The sequence below is a fragment of the Rattus norvegicus genome, chromosome 5 (assembly GCF_036323735.1).
Source record: "Rattus norvegicus strain BN/NHsdMcwi chromosome 5, GRCr8, whole genome shotgun sequence".
NCBI lineage: Eukaryota > Metazoa > Chordata > Mammalia > Rodentia > Muridae > Rattus > Rattus norvegicus.
Window position 1 is genome coordinate 114,892,633 of NC_086023.1, and position 22,758 is coordinate 114,915,390.

General features: G+C 39.8%; 1 protein-coding gene across 13 annotated transcripts in view; it reads right to left on the minus strand.

The window, feature by feature from the left end:
- Mysm1 (myb-like, SWIRM and MPN domains 1) overlaps positions 1 to 22,758 on the minus strand; it is a 104,352-nt gene that overhangs the window by 15,521 nt on the left and 66,073 nt on the right. For 7 of the 13 annotated variants that reach the window (XM_063288579.1, XM_008763911.4, XM_008763914.3 and 4 more), the window contains 10 exons: positions 22,400 to 22,477; positions 20,761 to 20,849; positions 17,442 to 17,496; positions 17,070 to 17,120; positions 16,664 to 16,738; positions 15,981 to 16,169; positions 14,658 to 14,790; positions 12,020 to 12,125; positions 11,789 to 11,846; positions 6,147 to 10,997 (listed from right to left, as the gene is read on the minus strand). In XM_063288579.1, the coding sequence (XP_063144649.1) occupies positions 10,839 to 10,997; positions 11,789 to 11,846; positions 12,020 to 12,125; positions 14,658 to 14,790; positions 15,981 to 16,169; positions 16,664 to 16,738; positions 17,070 to 17,120; positions 17,442 to 17,496; positions 20,761 to 20,849; positions 22,400 to 22,477 (993 nt within the window). In that variant the 3' untranslated portion in view covers positions 6,147 to 10,838. Of the gene's footprint in view, positions 1 to 6,146; positions 10,998 to 11,788; positions 11,847 to 12,019; positions 12,126 to 14,657; positions 14,791 to 15,980; positions 16,170 to 16,663; positions 16,739 to 17,069; positions 17,121 to 17,441; positions 17,497 to 20,760; positions 21,635 to 22,399; positions 22,478 to 22,758 lie in introns of those variants that run through there. The other 6 variants (XM_063288581.1, XM_008763912.3, XM_039111107.2 and 3 more) reach the window with 5 other exon arrangements.

Here is a 22,758-nt window from a genome sequence, read left to right on the forward strand (position 1 = left end):
AGTGTCCCCCACACGGGCTCTCCTTGTTACTTAGGTTCTTTGGGGCTGTGGTAGATAGCACAGCTATCCTGTATTTTCTGACAAATATACACTTAGAAGTGAGTACATACCATGTTTATCCTCCTGGCCTAGGTTACCTCATTCTGGGTGATCTTTTCTAGACCCATCCATTTGCCTGCAAATTTCATATCATTGTTTTTAACAGTGGAGCGATACTTCACTGTTTAAGCATCCCACGTTTTCTGTTTCCATTCTTCAGCTGAGGGACATCTAGTTTGTTTACAGTGTCTGGCTATTATGAATACAGTTGCTATGAACAGAGCTGAGGAAAAGCCCTTGTGGCATGGTGGGGTTTCTTTGAGGTATATACCCAGGAGCGGTAAAGTTGGGTCTTGAGAAAGATCTATTCCCGATTTTCTGAGAAACTGCCAAATTGATTTCCAAAGTGATCGTACATGTATGCACTGTCACCAGCAATGGAGGAATGTTTTCTCCTTGCCCTACATACTTTTTTGGTCTTAGACATTCTAACAGGTATAAGATGGGATTTCAGAGTTGTTTTGAATTCCATTTCTCTGATGACTAAGGACCTTGAACATCTACTTAAGTGCTTCTTGGCCATCAGCGGTTCCTCTGTTGAGAATTCTCTGTTCAGATCTGTACCCTGATTTTTAATTGGGTTATTTGGTTTGTTGATGTCTAGTTTTGGGTTCTTTATATATTTGTGATATCAGCCCTCTGTCAGATTTGGAGTTGGTGACATTCTTTCCTCATTCTGTAGGCTTCAGTTTTGTGGTTGTTTTTCTGTTTAGTCCTTTGAGTTCTTTGTAAATTCCCACCCAGCATAATTCTTCCACTAGGATTTTCTCCCATCCTGTAGTACTGGGGAGTGAACCAAGTGTATGTAAGGATAAAATGAATTTATGACACAGGCATGGGAACAGCCAATGTTGATATTTCCTCAAAAAGGGAATCTGGAATGCCAAAAATATCCTAGGAATGCCTGAATCTTCCTTGATTGCTGGAGAGTGTTAGGGAAAATGGCTTTTCCCATACCTCTTTTTTTTCTGAAGGAAAATGACATTGTGCTTCATGTAACCTTGAACATGGTGGCCTCAGCTAAACATGAGCTTCTCTGCTGAACTGTAAACTTGTGTAACTGTTATCAAAGGAGTTGTAATAAGAATGAGTCTTGCTGTGCAAATTGCACTCAAATACTTAGCTGCCTCGAGCCTCCTAGTTCCCCATTTTGGTTCTCCCAGCATTAATCAGAAAAGGCAGCTTGGCCGGCCCCTCACACACTCATTTCTTTTATCCATTAACTTCCTTGCACTAAGTCCTCTTTGTTGACAATCGTCTTATTTCCTGAGTGACTTAAGTAGTATTCAGAAAGCTCTTACCTTTAAAAATACTTTGTATTGTATTTTATTTTGTGTGTATGTTGTATGTTCACACATGCCATGGTACACATGTAGAAGTCAGTTCTCTGCTACCATGTGGGTTTCATGAGTTGAACTTAGGTCATCAGGCTTGGAGAGACATCTTTATCCTGTTAGCCCCATCTGCCTGTATCTTGATGTGCTTTCCTACTTTACATATAAAATTCATTCATGTTTCATATATGCCTATACATAAATAGCAGGAAGGCAATCATGGGTAGTATTTTAGTGTGCCTGTGTTCCGAGTATGGCTGATCATGAGGTCTATGACACGACGGTGAGGTTCAAAATGTCTGAGATTCATACTTCTGATGTGATGTCTTGCGCATGTAAATTGTCTATGTGGAACAACAGGAAGGCTCCAGAAGGGAGAATGATACAATAAACTCACAAATCAGTAAGGGAAGCCAAACAGCCTAAGATGAGAACAGGGAAGCAATTCCCAGGGAAAGTTTTGGCTTCCACAGAACAAAGCAGTGTGGGTCAGCAAAGCCCTGACAGTGAAAACCACGGACTCCCACTTGCTTGCCTGCAGCTTACCAGCACAGAGAAGCTCAATGGTACCAAGAGGCTCTGTGATATACTATTCAGGGGAAGGCAAACGTATAATGCAGCTTCAAAGAGAAACTGCAAAGTTTGTAAAGCTGGAGTCTATAGGCTTTGTGAATCTGAAGTTCCCCATCTTGGAGTATCTCTGGTGTTCTCAAAGAGATGAAATGGGGGCCATCGGCAGCCATCCCTGTGACATCTGAAGCAAGGGCTAAATGAGATTGTGGTACGTTTGTATCTGAAGTTATTTTAGGATGGATAAATAATCATCAGCATGGAAAAAAAATCTATGTCACTGATAGGAGAGCGCTGCAGCTCAAGCTTCAGGAAAGCAAATTCTGAGATCAAAGGCTCCTTTGTAACAGGGTCTCTAGCTCTGCGTAGGTCAGTGTGGAAACACCCAATGAGTATGTATCAGAGGGCTTTGGAGAAGCAACAGTACACTTCTGGGCTCTCACTTGGATTTGGACCTTGGTGAAAGGCCCAGGAGCAGAGAACCTAAGGGTACTTTATGGGATGTTTAAGTAGGCACTTGCGTGGTTGGGGACTGGGGAAGAAGTTAGATTGGTATTGATAGAGGCAATGCGTAAATAAAAGAGACTGGCTTCTTCAGTAGGACTGTCCCTTTAATCAGAATACCTGAAGGACACCAGTGTCTTGTGGGAGTGGATCCTGAGGTGTGATGCAGGGGACTCGGAGTCTCAGGGGGAAAGGAGGACTTTGGGGATGAAAGATTCTATCTGCAGGTTAATGAGGCTGGTATATCCTATCAGAAGCTCCTGTATCCGGTCAGCCCACATGTATTATCAAGTCAAGTCAACTGTCCTGTCTGGGTTTTTCAGCCTACCTGAAGCTTCTAGGTCTTTAATTCTTAAAAGGAAACTGGCTTGGCGATGTCCCATGTCTCAGCCTTTCTCCACTGAACTGAGAACTAGGAACAGGTCAGGTCGTCTGGCACAGAGGATGAGGTGGTAGCAAGTGTCCTGAGCCTTCAATGTCGGGCATCCCTGAGGTGAGATCCTTTGTGGCACTGCTTACCTATCTTGACAGGCAATTTGACTCCAGAGAGTCAGCCTTTCCTAAGTATGCTGTGGTCAGCATCTGAACATGAATCCTTCCCCTGAGAAGTGGAACCATATGGATCATCTTACCTGGTATCTGACTCCACTTCTATTCTGAAGGTCCCTTGTCCTCCACCTCTCTGCGCTAAGCCAGACTCCTCCTGCCTGGCCCTCAAACTATTAGTATTCTGAACTGACTTCTGAAATCTTTCTATCATTACTTCTTATGATTGTAGCCATAAAAACCCCGATGGAAGGAATTCAGATAATCTAGAAACATCACTAAAGCACAACAGGGTGGGAGGTAGCTTCCACAGTCTAATGGGTAAATGTCTCTAGTCTGACTAGCAGGCAATTTGACATGACCAGGATTACAGTACCAGGAGTAAGATTCCTTCCTGGGGAGCAGGCCTCACATTCAATTGGTAAGCAGTTGGTTACCTCCCTAAGTCATGCCACTATTGCCAACTGAGCAGGTCTCACTCAGTGTCTTACTTTTCTATTGTTTTGAAGACACACCAAGGCAACTTAGAGAAAAAGAGTATATTGGGGGTGTACAGTTTCAGAGGGTGAGTCCTTGAGCATCATAGAGGGGAGTGTGGTAGCAGGCTGGTAGGCATGGCATCGGAGCAGTAGTAGAGAGATTAGATACCTCATCCCCAAGCAAGAAGACAGTTAACTCACTGAGGGAATGGCATGGGCTTCTGAAATCTCAAAGCACTCCCTGAAAATTTCCTATAACACACCTCCTAATTCTTCCCGAACAGTTCTACCTACTGAGGACCAAGTATTGACTTTATAAGCCTATGCGGGGGTGGGGGTGGGGGGAGCACTACCGTTCAAACTAACACACTGACAAGTCAATATGGATTCACGCAGAGTCCAGCATGAGGTGAGACTGCTGATGCCTTTCCTCACCCCTCAGGGCTAGAGCACTGTCAAGCACCATGAAGACTTGACAGCAGGGAAAAAGTCTGCCCTCCACTGAAACTTATTTCCTGAAGTCTTGTCCAGGGTGTGCCTAGCAACAGGGCCTTACCATGTCGCTATGGTGATGATGAGCAATGGCTATGACCTGCGTTATGTTGGAGACTTCTGGGGTCTCCCTGATCAATTATCTCATGGGGAGCCACCCATGTCTGGTACTGCAATTTTAGTTTAATAACCTATGACTTCTGGGAGTGGCACTACTAATGCAGGGTAATCTGTTCAACTTCCCTCTTTTAAACTTGTATTTTGAAATGAGCTTATTAAGTGATGGGTTTCCAAAAGGTTTTTACGCGTATCTTAGTTTTGATTAACACATTGGCTACACTGCCCTCCCCCATATCCCTAACCCCAATACCCACTAAATCTTTTATACCCTACTATCTCTAGTAGGATAATAGGAATAATATGAAAGACAAAAACAAGCATTCTATTTTAGTACAATTTTCTGAAAAATGCAAGATTCTGAATGAATATGTACGTGTAAGCCCGTGTTTAAACCAGCATTCTGTCAGAAGATAGACTTGTGGTTCAGTGATACAGAAAGCCATTCAAGCACAAAGAGAAGTGTGAGACAATGCCGGCCTCTAACACCATGGCTGCAATCAGAATTAAGCCAAGTACTTAATCAGTAGGAGTCCCTAACAGCTACATGGAGGAATAAATGCCCATTGAAATACCTGCTTTATAGAATAAAGACTCTCAGGTTTTCATTACATCGTGTAAGTAAATCATTGTTTTTACTTGGGTACTTGACTTTTAAATTACTATAAAAAGTTAAAAACTTCTCCAAGACACTAAACATTTAAAAGGGATAAAACTGTTGCCTTAGCAATCACTAGAAATCCCTCCTGCAAGTACTGATCGCTGACAAAAGAACAACAAATCAAACCAAACGTCCGCAATAGACACATGGGAACAATGAGATTCTCCACTGTGCACTACCAGATCCACTAGGACAGACTAGAGCGTGGGATGCTGCACACATACGGAACGAATGGATGGGTCTTCAAGACCTCACACAGCGGGCAAGCTAATGCTGCACTACAGTGGGCGTTTTAATGAGGACAATATAAAGATAATATAAAGATCTTACTTTGTATAAAACATATAATTTCTTACATGCTAGGAAAAAACTGGAAAGTTCAAAATCAGTTAAACCAATATTTACCCTGAAATTTTTGAGGTGAGAGTTTTGCTTTCTATGTATTTGAAAAAAAAAAGTGTTTTGTGTGCGTGTATCAGCACTTGACATGGTGCGTGGAGGTCAGAGGGCAACAGCATGAATTGGTTCTCTTTCCTCTCGGATCATCAGCAGATGCCTTTACCTCATTGGCCTGTACTTTATATTTTCTGTAACTTAAATTTAGTGGGCGGGCTGTGTGCTGCTTTCACAATTATCATTTTCATATGCCCTACAACATAAATAGTTTTCCTAACATTCAGTTACACTAAGGCCACTTCCAACATCCCCTAAACATCACGTAATCAAATTCTGCCAGATATTTCTTTTAAAGGCACCGACTTCACAGCTTCGAGTCTAGAGCCTTCTCACCACCATTCTCTGCCTAACACTTGTCTATTTTATAACCAACTTCAGCTTGTGTCATTATTTCTCACTAATCAGATTCTTGTAGAAAGAAGATATGGTTTACTTTGTGTCCCTGACTGTGAGCAGTGTAAGCGATGTTCAACAAACCCTGGCTGAATTAATGTGGCTGTGGTGTATGAACGTTCTGGAGAGGCCCTGCAGGCTAATTCACTTGAAACCTTGGTCTCCGCTGGTGGAACTGTTTGGGAGTGACTAGAAGGTAGGACCTTGTTGGAGGAGGTGCCACAGAAGAGTAGACTCTACAGTTTATGCCATACTCTTTCCCTGCTTTCTGCTTGGGATAGGGTATCTAAGCTCCCAGCTACTGCTCTAATGCCACGCTTAGCTGCTTGCTGCCATACTCCATACATGATCATGGACCCTCTGGACCCAAGTGGGAACCCCAAACTAAATGCTCTCTTTTCTAAGTTGCTCTGGTCACAGAGTTTTGTTACAGCAATAGAAAGGTAACTAAGATAGTGCCTTCCTTTTGTAATCCAAGAACATATTGCTAATAACTTACAAAGACATCAAATTTATTTTCAAATTTTGCTTACATTTACTTGACAGCATGTTTCTTCTTAGCTTTCACTACAAGATAATATGTCAAAGCTTAAAATCGGTATTTGTAATATGTCACAAGTTAGTTTGGAAAGATGAGTTTATATTTTGGGGAAAGTCATAATTTTATAAACACTGACATTTACAATACTCTTTAAGTAGATATATACAATATAACGTAATGTTTAAATGTATAAAATAGTTTTAAGTCATTGTTATAGAACACTGTAAATGCATAGTGAAAAATTCACAAAACTGTTAACATTGTGGGAAAACAGCAACAAGTTCATTAATGGTCATGCAATATCTTATATACAATACAACTGTGCAAGTTAACTCCAATCTATACATTTAAAGGCAATATAAAAGACTTATTTACATAAATCAGGCTAAATAAAATCTAATTACAATTTTAGAACTCATGCTGAAACAGACATTTTGTTGATTTTTAAGATAGGGTCTTACTAAGCAGTCTTGTTCCAGGCTAACCTCAAACTGTAGAGATCCTCCTGCCTCTGCCTCTGAGTTCTGGGATTAAAGGTGTGCACCACCACTCAGGTCTCAATTTTATGATATTATATAAAACAGGAAATATGAACTGTGAGAAAGTATTTAACAAATTCTTCAAAAGCTACTAGGATCCTCCGAGACAACAAACCAGGCATTTCCCCAGGAAGTCACATGAATATATGACAGAATCAGCAAAGGACAAAAATAAGTTACCTGGATGCTGTGAATTAATTTCAGGTTTAAAGTTTAGTTTCATTTAGAACCTTTTAAGTTCCTCTTGGATGCTTTTATTTCCTTCTGATTTGGTGGGGTAATAATAAGGTAAAAGAGATACCAGAAGCAAAGTTATAGGAAATGAAAGCATGCATAAAACTTTTTCAGAAAAGGTCAGGAAATAAGGATATCACACTATTCTGATTTCTCTGGATACATTACAAAATATATTGTCATAAGAGCATATTAACAAACAGGAAGCTTGAGATGCAGTTCTAGAGATGAAGTTTCTTTGTTAAGTTTGATAATGCTGATAGAGTACATGTTCATCACAATGTGTGTGCTTTTCTCAGACTTCTGAGAAGCGGCTTTCCTCTGTGCCGCGTCACGTGACACCAGACTGAGTGCCTGGCTGGTAAAGAAGAACAAGGGAAATTTGGGTGGCCACTTCCCCTACTGATGAGAAGAAACCCACATGGGATGTCTGCTGGCAAACTGTGAGTGTGTGTGGGTGCCTTCTGCTGGCACCAGAGCAGAGCCAGAGCAGAGCGCATACAGGTTCTATCCGCTTCTCCAGCTCCTTCCGCCAGGACTCAGCAACACAGCCGGGGAAGGCAGACTAAGGGCAGCAACACACCTGGGGAAGGCAGACTAAGGGCAGCAACAGAGCAGAGCCAGAGCAGAGCGCATACAGGTTCTATCGGCTTCTCCAGCTCCTTCCGCCAGGACTCGGCAACACACCCGGGGAAGGCAGACTAAGGGCAGTAGATGGCTTTCACTGGAAAGCCAAGGCTGCCATTTTCTCTGTCCTGAGAAATGAAGCGACTGCATGTGCTTACAGTCTGCATGTCACAGACCTCACCTACCCCAGCCTGAGGAGGAACATTCTGTGGAGACGCCCGGGCCAATGCTAAACCATAAACAACTGCGGGATGTCCTGAATGGGCCTGCTTAAGTACTTTCAGCAAATGACAGAAAGCTCTTAGACTCATGGGCTGTGAGAATGGATGAATATGAGGGTTTGAGAGAAAAGGGAAGGTGAGACACAGGCTGTAAAAGTAGGAACCAAAGTAAAATTCCTATCTACTGATTTCTAGCTGCTGCACTCCCCACCTCCCATGAATGATCTAAGCCATACTGAGTTCTGGCTAGGATGGGAAAGAATGAAGTTCAGATGTGCAGGCCTGTGATAGTAGGAGCTGCAGTACCCCTGGCTGGAGTGGCAATAAATAACGGAGTGGTGGTAAGGGAGGGAGAACACTGTCTGCATTCTCCAACAACCCTCTCAGAACACAGGCACAATCTAGACTCAGAATTTTAAAGGGTGTGTAACAAACGTTTTACTTAATTTTATTAGGAAAAATAACCCAATTTTTAAATTAAAAGAATATTTTAATTAAAATGTGAATACTGTCATGTTATAAAACACAATTATAAAACATAATTTTAAATTCTCTAAGGAAGGGGTCCAAATGAGCAAAAGTGCATGGTGCCTAAAACCTCATGAGTGTTGAGCATGTGGCCAAACCAACTCTAAGAGTGGGAGTTCTAGGCCATTTAAATGGACAGGGAAAAAATGGCCAAGGTTAAACGACAGCCATGGAGCTTCACCTTACTGGTCTTGTTTCACTGATTTGGCTGTCTTGAGTATTAATTTTGAAGAACAATAAGTCTACACTTGATCTTAGTCAAAAGGCTGAGACGCGATAACAGTAAGTCTAATATAGAAGTATTATTAAGTTTCCTTAGCCATGTCAGAATAAGAAACAAAATTTAAGCTCATTTTACAGCTGTATGCATCAATAAAAACAGAATTTAGGACGAAGAGACTTGGGCATCTCTGGTCCTCCACTTCTGCAAACACTGTTGAAATGGGCCTTTCTCTCTCTCTCTCTCTCTCTCTCTCTCTCTCTCTCTCTTTCAGGAGCTTCTGTGTTATATGCCCCCTCAAGTTCCAGACTCATTTGTGCTTCTTTAGGGTCTTGGCTCTAACTATTCTCAGGAGGCCAAGGTTGGCAGAGCGGCCATCGGCAGCTGCCCAAGTGTAGACACTAGGACAAGAGAAAAGAGGGCGGCACAGAGAACAGACAGGAAACAAAAGCAGACAAACGGTAACTCTGAGTGTTCTGAATTTACGCTGTTAAAAACTGGTTAAGAATTTAATTCCTATGTAAAATATTTTCTCAACAGTAGATTTGAGATATCTATACTTTGCATATATTTCTCTGTATTTAAATATTCCATAAGATAAATTACAAATATATTCTATAGTCAGAAGATAGTTGTTTTTTTCTTAATAGTTGCTTAAAAAGTTCTGTTCTCAAGGCCCTACACTCTGACTACTGCTATCCCTTGAGTTCTTGCAATGTATAGCTCAGTGAATACAGTTAACCATTGGTGTGTGTAAAGCCCAAATTTAAGAAAGAACTTTTTAAAATTCAACATCATTCTGGAAAACAGCAAGAAAGTTAACTACCATCCCTTTCAGGTCTGTTCCAGCACCTGTGAGCAGACAGGTGAAGGGAAGGAAAGCTGCTACTGACTTTTGTAGCCTTCTGGGCTTGCAGAGACACCAAGTGACAGAATTTAGCTCATTGGGTCTCAGCTGCTGAGTTTAGGGAGCTGAGGGTGGAGCAAGGTCAGGTACCAGAGCTGAGCAGATTAGGTGAGAGCTCAGGACTCCTGATTATTTGCTCTGAGTTTTATACTTCTAGACTTCAAGAGGACTTTTACAAAGTATGTTTCATTGTTTGTACTAAATGTACAGAGGGAAATGGAGAAACTGCTGGCTTTCTTGTAAACTACATGTTAATTTGGGGCCCACACAATCTGAAAGTGAAGTTCCAAAGGTGTAGCCCAACAAGTCAGCAGATAAACCAGAGCTAGAGCAACACTCAGGGTGGGATTAGCCTCAGCTGCATAAAACAAACTTGGCCTAGAGAAAGCAAAGTCCATTTCTAAAAATCACACAGCCCAAATCAGACTCAGGCCACCTAAGACAGCAGCCGCTCCATCCAGGGCTACCTCCTTCTGTGGCTGTAACTACAACAGCAGCAAAAGAGAAAACTCTAAGCTCACATTTAGTTTCCATATAACAAAACTGTCACCAATAGGAAGGCGTGGACAAGGGGAACCACCAGTTCTCCAGCTAGCAGAAATATTCACTAATAGTACATGAACGATTTGAATTGTACATGAAAAAAGGTTACTTTTCATTTAAACATTTAAATCCCTGAGGAGGCTGACTATGGTACAGTATAGTGGTTCACAATAAGACTGAAGCAGATGCAGCAGACTGAAGGTTGGTCCTTCTTCCTTTTGGTCTCCCTGTCTGAACATTTCTAAGGGTATTCCCCCTTTGCAGTGCTGGCACTTCAGAGCATGTTGTCCGATTATTAGTCAGTAGTTCTCAACCACATTAACCTGTTCCACACCTAGGCTGCAACACCCAAATAGCCAAATCTCCCTCCCCCCACCTCTCTCTCTCTCTCTCTCTCTCTCTCTCTCTCTCTCTCTCTCTCTCTCTCACACACACACACACACACACACACACACACACACACCCCTCATGTGGGGAACATGTGGGGAGAAAGTATGTCTGAGATAAGATGCCAATGTAAGAAACAGACTCCTTCGGAGAAGAAGCCAAGTTTAGCCATAGTCTACTTATCAAGCTGCACACCGTAAAGCTGGCCAGAGCTCAAGCCATCATGGCCCACTGCGCCGCTTAATATAGGCAGGGGTCTACCTACCACTCTTGATTACTACTCTAAGAACAAGCCAATCTCTCTTCCTTCACACATTATTTATGTGGGAAAGTTTAGAGTTTTATGGATTAACAGAAAAAAATACATAATTTATATTGCTTTAAAAATCTCAATTATTTACAATAGCATGCCAAGATTAGAACATCTTACTTTAAAATAATTACATGAACAATTCCTTTGCACTGTTTTCTTCTGCCAGTCCATTTTCTTCCTTGCTTTTGTAATTGGAAAGGAACAAATTTTCAACTTGAGTCAAGAATTCCTCAGCGATGAAACAATTGGCTACTTTGCTTAGTGTTTTCCTTAGACACTCCAAAAGCTAGTAGAAAAAAAAGTTTTATATTTAAATACTTAAGTATTAAAAGGGCTTGCATAACTGTCACTATTTCTTTTTAGACCTCAGATTTCTTACTATTCGAATGAGAAACACTGTCCTCACCATCTCCGACTGGAGCACTGGAGTCACCGCTGAAGGTAAATCCAGCTCCCTACCAACTCCACAGGAAACAAGCAATACAAGAAGTGCTGCCTACTTTGTACGAGTCTGTGACTTTGGCCCTCTGAGCGGTTTTCTGGGGGATGCATACAGTGGTCTTTCAATAGTATACAGAAAAAGGCCGCAAAAAGTATGTTTACTTTTTTAGATTACTCCTAAACGACTAAAATAAAACAAACCAGAGATGTTAAACAGTCTATTCATCTTAATCGAAAGTAGAAAAATAATTCTAAACCTTTAGAATTTTCAAGTACAAAGTTAGAGCAAAATGACCATTTAAATTTAAATTACATTTATACTATATTTCTTAAAAACGACTGACCATTATGGTTAAGAGGAAAACATGGTTGCTTGTAAAGTTTAAAGAAAGAAAAAAGGTTCTTCACTGTACACAATAATAACCTGCTAAGAAATATATCAGTTAACATTGACAAATGTGTTCTAAAAGAGAATTATTTCTGTATATACACTTAGCCAATAAAACACACTAATTTTGCAAAGTGAATCAATAAAGGAAACATCTAAAATGAATTCACAAAACAGTGGAAAACACAGCAAGATGACCAGCTTTGCAATCTGAGCAATGAAACCAATTAAAAATGAAGGCAACTTACTTTCTGCAGACAAGTTAGGTCAGAATCACGGCGAAATATTCTATCCATGGGGACGCTGCTATAGGAAGAAATATGAGAAGAAATCGATGAGATAAATATACAGTTGGTTGTGTAATAAACTGTCATTAATGCCAGACATCAGTATTCTATTTGTAATCTAGGCTTTACTTTCTCTGATTCAGTTTAAGAGAAAGACTGCCAATGTAGCGTATCAGAAACCACAGCACATACCTATGAGAGAGCCTGTATTTTTCGATTATCCATCTTGTCTTCTCAAACACTAATTCCCACTGAGGTTCTTCTAACATCTGTTGTACTTCAAATTTGTAAGGTAAACCTAGAGAAGTGTAAAGAGACACATTTTCATCAACTATTTCTCCAATCCCCTTTTAATTAAAATTCTCTTTAGTATTTTTAGATCATAGCTTGGCAGGCCAACAGAACAGCTCTTTGAAGATACTGGGCATTCATCAAATGTTTTACTGACTGACTTTACTTCTCCTCCCAGCATGTCTATGCTAAGCTATTTCTATCAATGAGAAGTAAAAAGTGCCCCTTCTCTGACAGTTCTGTGAAAAGGCCTGTCCTCTTGGTTATCTTCTGAGCAGGAGAGGGCACTGTCAGTACCAAGCTGGGGCTGTACAACAGTCATCGGCCCATGACAATGCTGCAGCAGCAGGCAGCATTGCTATTTTAAAACTGAGAGGACTAGCAGGCCTTATGGCTAGGGCAAAAGCACTTTCCCAATGAAAGAAAGGTCACACTAACTATCAATATACAAAAAGAGGTATTTGGGAGAGGAAAGAGACAGCAAGCCTAAGGATAATTAGAGCTCTTTTCAGTCCTCAGATTTCCTCTCCTCTCTTTCTACTTGTCTCCTCTAGCAACTGAAGAACAATGACATACTGCAGGGGTCACTGAGCAAGTGACCCCTTGGTAAGGACGACACCTGGCATACCTGGATACCTGGATTACATACAGAGCAGTAGCCAGCTACAGTAACTGCCTACTGAAAGCCTGGTGCAGGCTACAATCTTTGCAAGTACCGACTCTGTAAACAAGGTCATTTTATTCCCCATTAACAGAAGCATCAGAGGCAAATGAGAGTGTAAGTCCCACAAAATAAACGGGGAATGTCAGAACCAGAATCTAAAGATAGTTGAGTAATTCCTATTCTTAATTAAAGTTGAAAGTGGGAATAAATGCTACAGGATGCAGTAGGGCTGACAGAAAACATGTACATGAATGAATAAGCCGTATAGAACTACATAGTGTGACTAAGAAAAATTCTATTTAAAAAAGGTACCTAAGTAAAGACTGCCTTTTATTCAGAATTATTTTTAGCTACCAAGGTATTAGAAAACTAATCACTAAGTATATTTTGTAACTGATCAAAGTTCAGAGAATGCTTAGCTATTAGAGATATTCTAAAGGGGTAACCTGGGTTTGGAGTAGAAAAGTACAGTCATCTCAAAGCCTCTTGACAACCTCAACTCTTGGGCCAGATGGTTTCCAAAAAATGAAAAGTAAGTGACTCACAGATCACAACCTGAGTTATATGCTAAATAAAATATGGTTTTGTGTATTCTGTCTATTATTTTGGTCCTTATTAATTCATTTTGGCCAGAAGCAGCACTACATACATTTTAAATTATTAAATTATAGTATTTAAATGTAAAGTCACATGTACTCATTACCAACTAACTGTATTAGAAATGATTGGAATAGAGAGGCTCATGATCAAAACTCAGCAGACTGAGAGGCGACTAGAAGAAAAGTAAGTTTGTTGTGATGCTTTCTTTTATAACTTTTATAAATTTGAGTTAAGTTGAAAACTCATGTGCCTTATGTGCTGTACTTAGCAGGGCACTCTGGACTATGACTATTGATACTCATTCAATTTAGTGCATATTAGTTGGTACTAGGCATAAAAAATAATAAATACATTGCATTAAGAGACAAAGTGGTCATTACGGCAGAAAACATTGCAGATTTATATATATATAAAAGATATATTAGCAGTCAACAGGACTGAAAAGACTTTATGAAGTATAGGATGCTAAACAAGATAAAGATTAAGAGATTAATTATTAAGTAAACATTCATTTAGAATCCACTTTATACCAGGCTCTGGGCTAGACACTGGATAGAAAAGTGAGTACGGTACAGCGTGTAGTGACAAAGATGTCCTGATTCAATGGGAAGGAAACACTGAAAGTGCCTATCACACACAACTACATACAGAGAAGATCTGAGTCCCCAACTACTTTCCTTCCATCAAAGTTCCCTCCCTGTCTTTTTAGTCTGCTGTATTACTTTCTATGTAGACAGAGCTGACCAGGACAACCACAAGGAGATATACAGGAGACACACATCCCAGAGAAACCAAGTTGGGCAATGGGCTATGTCAAATTAATCTGTCTTAAAACAGATGGACTTAGGAAATCTAATCTGTCTTTGGGAAGCTTAACATCCTGGGACGTGACAGAAAGCTGGGATTATGGTTTTATATTTTCTTTATTTACATGGCACAGCAGGGAAAGCAAGATGATATGAGAACTATGTTTTATGTACTACAATGTCTCCAGTGCCCAGTATATACACTGCCTATGTGTGCAATGTTCAGTGTCCAAAATGTACAGCTTGTGCAACACAATGCCTCCAGTGCTCAGCATGTACACTGCCCGCTCTAACACTGTTTCCTTTTATTTAAGGCCACTAGAATGAAAGGAAAGGCGCTGATTTAACTAGGTGGCATCCATCAAGTCCACAGTTGACTCACGATCTATCTCATTAAAGAGTTTTACAGTTCTAAGTTCCTTCATTTGAGGACAGGGACAGCAAGAACTTATTATTGATGACAACTTACGATAGGTACCATCAGGGCTAAGTTCTTCACTTATAACCAAGCAGGTAATCTGGGAATATGGTAAAGGATTACTTCGATTATATGGACTAACAATCATTCCAATGAACTTTGCTCCTCCTCTGGAGAAATAACTCTGCAATGATAAGAAAAGTATAATTAATTTCAACTATCAAAGCTCTACACAGCTAACTGGAGAAAAGAACACAAAAAAGGGCCCCATCTAAACAGCAGCAACTGAATGAAATGCCTTAAGTATTATTTTTCAGGCTAAAGTCTTTGCTTTTCGTCAGAAATGATCCTTAAAAAATACATGCAGAACCTAGGAAGCGCAAGGTCCTGGGTTCGGTCCCCAGCTCCGAAAAAAAAAAAAAAAAAAAGAACCAAAAAAAAAAAAAAAAAAAAATACATGCAGCATGGCTCGGGGGATGACTTAGCATGTAATAGTAGTTGCTATGCAAGCAGGAGGAGCAGGACTCACTTATGCAGAATCCACATAATAAACCTGGTGTGAACAGGTATATGCACATGTAACTGTAGCCTTAGTGCCGGGGAGGGAGATGGGGAGACGGAGCACTGCTGAGTACCAGCCGGCTACAGGCTCAGTGAGAAACCCCATCTCAAGGGAATACGAGGGAAAGTGGCAGGACACTGACTGTTCTCCTCTAGCCCGTGTGCTTGTTGCACATAGGAGTGTGCACCTCGCCAAACACACACACGCACGCACGCACACACAAAGTTATAGACAAAAGGCAGCATGAGCTCTCACGTATATTAGTTGAGTACGATGGTACATATCTACCTCAGTGCTCAAGACAGAATGGAGAATTACCACACATTCCTGGTTAGCCAAGGGCCACAGAGTAATAGTCATTGTCACACAAAATGAAATAAATATTACAAATGTGTTCACATACTATAATTTGTTATAATTCTTATTAACATGGCAATAACTTACAAATAGCTACCTATATAGAAAACACACATTAAACATAAAATTGAAAACAAAACTTTTTTCCCAAGAGAGGTGTCAATGCTTTTGACTACTACAGTTACAAGCCCTGCCCTACTGCACACTGTCAGTTTTAAAAGGCTCCAGAAGCTTGTCTAAACCAAAACAATGACAACAACAACAACAAACCCGTCTAAACTCAACTGCTGGCCTTTCAAATGCTTATTAATGTAATTTCATGGAAAAAAACAAATTATTTCAAAACTGCAGATGTAAAGAATGCTAGAAATGTAAAGCTAAAAATAATACTGCTATTCCATAGAAATCAACAAGAAGATGTGTAGCAATTTATAAAATGTAGGCATGTAACTCACCTGGTATTTGGCTTGTGTGTCAATATCGCGTAAAGACGGATTAGGATCAAACGCAGGATGAGAATGGTACCACCCAATAACACTGCAGCCTCTGAGAGCCAAGGTTTCTGAGGCCTGTGTCTGTGAGACAGGGTCCATCTCACACTGAAGTCCTGTACTCAGACTGTTACACGGCTCTGCTGCACAGACCTGTAAGATTGTTCTTGCATGATTATAGTGAAATCAATTGTATTACTTGCCAAATAAACTCCAAAAGTGTGACTATAGGCTAGGAATTTAGCTAGCACTTTTCTAATCTAAAAGGCATGAAAATGGCTAGTTTCCAGGTTGCACCATAATGCCTACCCAATGGCATTTTCAACCATTTCTATTACATAGGAAACTAATTCCAGCAGAATGATGAATACCAGTTTTTACCCACAAGACTAGCATACTAGCCCTTAGTTGTAGCTTTTCTCTGGTGAAGGTAGTGTGTAGCCAAGGCTGGCAGACTGCTCTCCCTCTTGATAGAAAACAGATGCTCAGTATATAGAATGCTAAGTCATTTCTGAGTATATAATTTTCTATACTTGTATACTCTCATACATAGAGATATAAATCAGTATTTTCATTATATTTTCTGAATTCTATAAAATATTTGGTATAGCGGCTGGTAACTGAAATGTTTTAAAAAGAAGACTTACTTCAAGGACCTTATCAGCTTCTGAGTATCTTCCTCCTAAAAGCCCAATCACCTCTGCCATAGACACGTGGGCATGCTAAAGGAAACATGAGGGCAGACTCAGACCACATTCACAAACACAGCTACCAAGTCACAATCTGCCTCACTCTCTGGAACACTGCTATCAATGCACTGACTGTACAGTTCTGAAGGAGAAAACTCACATCAACTCATTTTTTTTTCCTAAACTATGGAAACATTCAATTGCCTGGCTTTCCTTCAAATGAAAAACCCAATTCCTTGTAAAGAGAATTAGTTAAAAACTGAAATATATATTATGTATCTTCTTTCTCTTAGGTCTACAAAAAAAAAAAAAAAATACATGAACACAAAACAGAAATAAGTGAAGCACAATAGGTCATCCTTACCAGATCCATTATTAAAAGTGCTTCTGAAGCTACTTTCACCTGAAATGGCTCCTGAAATATAAAAAGAAGGAAAGAATAAAAAGAGAGATTTTGTTCTCCCTGATAGAATATCCATCTTTTCTCTTTACCCACCCCACCAAGGTCTCACCATTCATCAAAGTCCAATGCAAACTAGACTTTAAAACACCTAAGCTCAAAGCCCCAGTAGGAAACTATCCTCTCTCCTCTCATTTCTGCCTGACTCATTCACCAGATCCTTAATATCCCTGCCATGTCCAATTCATCTACATACATGCCTCACACACACACAGATAAAGGGTATTTCCCATCCAACTGGGACATTATCTATGCGCACTCACTGGTAATAAGTACCTGCTTTTCTCCACTGAAAAAATGACAAGGTATCAGTTGGAAGGGATCAAGTGAGCTGAAAAAGAAAAAAAATATATAGCTCAAAGAGACCAAGAAAAGTATTAATCACTAATTTGAAAAATTAGCAATGATATAAACCCAAACTTTTGCCTGAAGGAAAAAAATATTAGACTAGGAGAATCCCTTATAAGGAGTTACACATGCTTTTAGATGAGACAGAAAGCAGGATCTCTGGGACAAGATAGCCCTGTTGTTTCATTTTCTTTTAGCAACCAAAGGCTCATGATAAACAGACATAGTTCTTCAGCTGACAAGAGGCTAACATTGCAGTGAAACAACTATTTCCCGACATGAGACCCGCAGAAAGTTCAAGTAAGAAGGTTCTCATAAAGCTGGCCGGGTTGAGTGTTAGGACGCATGCCTTTAATCATACTATTAGAAGGCAGAGGTTAATCTGGTCTAGGTCAACCAGGGATACATATGGAGACTGTCGCAAAAGAAACACATGCACACACCAACACTATCGTAACAGATCCACTACAATGGAACTCCAATAAATACTTCTTAAGTTAGGGAGTAGCAAGTCGGCTAAACAAATTAATGTAAACAGAAAGCCTATATTATTTCAAAATGTAAAGAAATGGAGAAAAGAATCTAAGCAAGGCTAGATTTAAAAGCATGTGTGGAACCAGAAAGAAACGCTAGAAAGGTTTGACCACTAAAAACTGTTTTTTAAAAAAAAATAGCAGAACAATTTTTAAAATGTATTAATTTTTTTAGATTTATAAAATTTTACTTTATGTGTATCAGTGTTTTGCCTGAATGCAGGTGTGTAAGTTTGTGTGTGTCTGGTGCCCATGACAGTCTGAAGAGAATGTCAGATTCCCTGAAGCTGGAGTGATGGACAGTTGTGAGCCACCACGAGGGTGCTGGAAACTGAACCTAGATCCTTTTCAATGGCAGTAAATGCTTTTACCCACTGAGCTTTATCTCCAGGTACTGAAAAAATGTTTATAGAAAGAAAATCAGAAATGTTTCTAAATTAAACAACTTGGAGTAGTATGTTGAATTCCCAACTGACAACAGAGTTCCTGAGAGTACTTTATTAGGCTTGTGCCCCAGGGCCCGAAACATGCAGACAACTTTTTAAGATGAACAAAGATCTTTAAATCAATGTAAAAGTGGGCAAGATGAGACATGCTTGTAATCTTAGCACTTGGAAGGCGGCAGCAGGAAGATCAGTAGTTTAAGGTCATTCTCAGCTGCATATCAAATTTGGGGCTACGTTGGAACATATCAGATCGTGTATGAAAACCAAGAAAACAAGATGCCCCCTCCCCAATGTTTATGGGCTGGAGAAATGGCTTGGAGGTTAAGAGGAATTGATGCTTTTCCGGAAGACCCTGACCACATGGCCCCTCACAATCATCTGTAACTCCAGTTCCGGGGATCCAACAGATTCTTATAACCACAAAGCTATCAGGCATGCACTCACACATATGTAGGCCAAACAGCATACACACAAAAATAAGTAAAACCAACAAAAATAGCAATGCCAACTGAGATGGAGTAGGGATGTATGCTTGTTGACGAGAGAAGAGACTGGAGTGTCTGAATTTAACCTGCACAGACAGGAGCAGGCTGCTGTGTCCTCAAGGGCTGCTGAAGAGGAAGGTCAGAGAGCCAGACAGACACTTAACGGACAGAACACAAAAGCAGATATGGAAACAGAGGCATTAGATATTGAACCCCAGCCAAAGTCTAGAAAAGCAAAGGGGTGACTAATAGTAATGGGTCATGAAAAATAAACACTACAAGTAAAGTGCACAGACATGCTTGGTAAGAATGCCCCACTGTAAACAAGACTACAACTTTTCGAGTTTTAAGCAAGATACATATGATTTGTGTATGAGACTGTGCTAATGTATATAAGATGACTAAATAATGATTTCCAAGGCTTATTCCAGCAGACCTTTTTATTTGGTGATCAATAGTAGAAATAGTACCTTTATTGAAATGTTAATTGCTAAATCAATCAATCAATCAATCAATCAATCACCCAACCAACAAACCAACCAACCAGTGCTAAAAGCACAAAGCTAAGAAAAATATGCATCAGTTTAAAGTTCCTGGCAACACAGAACAATTTAAAAATCACAATAAATCTAAATCTCACATTTAGATCCAGAATATTAAATGTCTAAGTACTGGAAGGAGTCTAGGCTTATTAAAAAAATAAAAAATACTTTGTCCATTTTGCCCACAAGGTAAGGTTAAATTTCCATTTTGGAGAGGTAACAGAATTATAGTAAAATGTCTAAGGTTCCTGGCCTTTCTAAGTCTGGACTTAAATCACAATTTCTACACTAAGCAGCACAACCAAATACAGTATGTCTCATTGCCATTCCATTATCTTGCAGGTAAATGGGTGTGACACTGACACTGCAAAGGTCTGTCAAAGGATCAACCGTGTTCACATAAATAAGAGCATATAAAATAAATATAACAGTGTTAGCTGCTTTAGTTAACTCCAAGGAAACAGAACTGCAGCAGCACTTCCTAACATCCTGCCAAAACTAAAGTCTACTTAACGTGGCATGGCGGGAAGTAAGACGCCAGAAAATCAAGGAACTCAATTTACTAAGACAATTTTGCAAATTAAAATTTTCAGCTTACTGTATCACATTAAAAACAACAAACCCCACAACTACTTGTGAAAATTCAAGCAGAACATGAGACTATCTGACCATGTGTAGGGTTGAATGGCTCCCGTTACACACAGGTCTCCTAGACAATAATCCCCAACACTCAGTGTGCCAGAATTTTGAAGCACTAGTTCAAATTTTCCCAAACTGATAATCGGTGGTAAAATAATTAAAAAAAAAAATTCCAAAATGTAATCAGCAAGGCTAAGAGAATGGTTCAGTGATTAAGTGCTTGTCTTATAAGCACGAGAGCTTGAGTCTGGAGTCCCAGAAACCCATGCAAATGCTGGGCGAGCAGAGTAGCTCACCTGTCATTCCAGTCAAGCTGACTAGTGAGATTAACAACACCGGCACTCTGAGGTTTGGATGGAGACCATGCCTCAATACAACAGTGTGAGGGTAACAGAGGGCGTTCCTGACCTCAGCCTCAGGCTCACACGTGCACAGAGACATGAACGCACGCTCACGCTCACGCAGGGGAAAAAGAAAATACTATTTTCCTAAATACATCTTATAAGAAGTATCTAATGCAGCTACTGGGCTGGGCGTGTTTCCATGTACTTTCTAGCCATGTGGTAAGTTAAGAAAATACATTACATAACCTAACATTGTACCTTTTGGGAAGTTTTGAAGCTTTTGAAAATTTAATAGGTTTGCACTTTTCCTCCTCTTCTCTTCTTGCCAACTCCTCCACAGATAGATGCTAAAACAAAACAGCCAATCAAAGGGTTCATCAGCTACTCAGGCAGAATAAATATAACAGTTAAGGGGATGTGAGAACAAGACCAACCAAGTTGGTATACATTGTTTGCTACTAATAAATATTGGGCAATAACTTCTAAAATTATGTCAAATTATATAACTCCATCAAAAGGAACATTTGTTTTTTCTGACTTGCCCATTTCAATCAGTGGTAGCAGTCATTAAGTTTCAAAAGCCTTCAAGTCTTTCATTTCTTATTTCAGATTTCCACGGCTCAGATGGCTGATTTTCTTTCATAGCAGTGTGATAGTCAAGGGTGCAGACTCCAGGGCTAAGGAGGCAGCCTGCACAAAGCGCTGGTTTGATCTCTGGCACCATGGAATGGGGTCCTTAACATCTTGAGATTCTGGCAGAAATGTACAGCTCTACACATCATTAGCTGAGAGACCATCACCAAGCCCTGGAGCCCTCATGCTTCAGTTGCCACATCTTTATGAAGCAAATAATAACACAGTACTAATAGTGTCATGGTGTGCTGTGAAGTTAAATGTTAATGTTCATAATCTCGTCACCCCTACACCCTAATTAAGCATACTATGTACCTTTCCCAGAAGATTAGTATTTTCCTATATCTGTACCTTTGCTTGCGCAACTCCCTCAGCCTAGAATGCTTCCATCTACATTTTGAGATGATTCTTCTCCTGATCCTTTGGTTCAAACATCTCAATTTGTGTGAACTCTTTCCTCATCACACTCTTTAGGAGTACCTCATATCCTTAGACAAACCTTACGGGAAGGAACCATATATTACTTCTTCTTATACCAACAAGAGTCCAGGTGTAAGGTTGGGGTGGGTAGGGGGGCCTGAGAAAGGTAACATTTATTGAGTACCTCATCTGAGCAGGTTTATTGAATGACGCTAGGATCTTAACATACTTCATCTCAATTCTTTTAAAATCCTTTCAGAGGGCTATCATCTATACTTCATAGATTCAAATTTGAGATTTAGTACAGTTAAGTAGCTACTTGAGATAACAAAGCTAATAAATACACTTAATACTTTCTTTCCACTCTACTACTCTAATTATGTACAACAAATTTTATATGTCAACACCTGTGTACATGTGTTCAATATGTACAATATTTGTTGCCTATGTTTCCTATCAGGGTCTCAACTTCTATTAGTAGAAATAACACTTTAATATTTATAATTCAATATGCATAATGTTTAGAACAGTATTTTAATTGTTTATCAAATATCATTTAAAAGAATATCATTTAATGAAATGCATAGAGCACTCCAACTGCTCAGTCTGGTACATCTTGACTTAAGAGAGAATAATGTGGAAACCGAGAATCAAAATTCGCAGCACAAGTCAGACTTCTAGTTAACAGTACTATTTGCCTCTGGTTTGGTTAATGGTAATTTTTCAATAAACTAACTAACATGGGAATGATCATACACACAGGAACAATGAAATCAGCATAATACATAGGACTAAAATAATGAACCAAGGTTTCATGGGTGAACCACAAATAAGGTCAAATTACCTCAAATGTTTGCCCTTCTAAGTCTTTTGCATCACACCAGTTTCCCCATGGATCTCGGACCCTACGTCTCCTTGTTCTCTACATTAAGAAAAATACATTAAGGCAAATACAACAAAATTAACCTGGCAAAATCTTTAATACATGAACACACAAAATCTAAACACTAACTATGCAAAACTCTACTTAAGTATTTTAATGTCTGATCACCAACTCAATAAACTGTATTCTACTGACCATGTGTACCAGTCAGTTCTCTCCTTAGATACGCTACCAAGTTCTTGTGAGCAGCAGCTGGCAAGGCAAGTATGAGGTGATGGTATCAATAAACCACTTGAATGGCACTAATGATTTTCTGCATT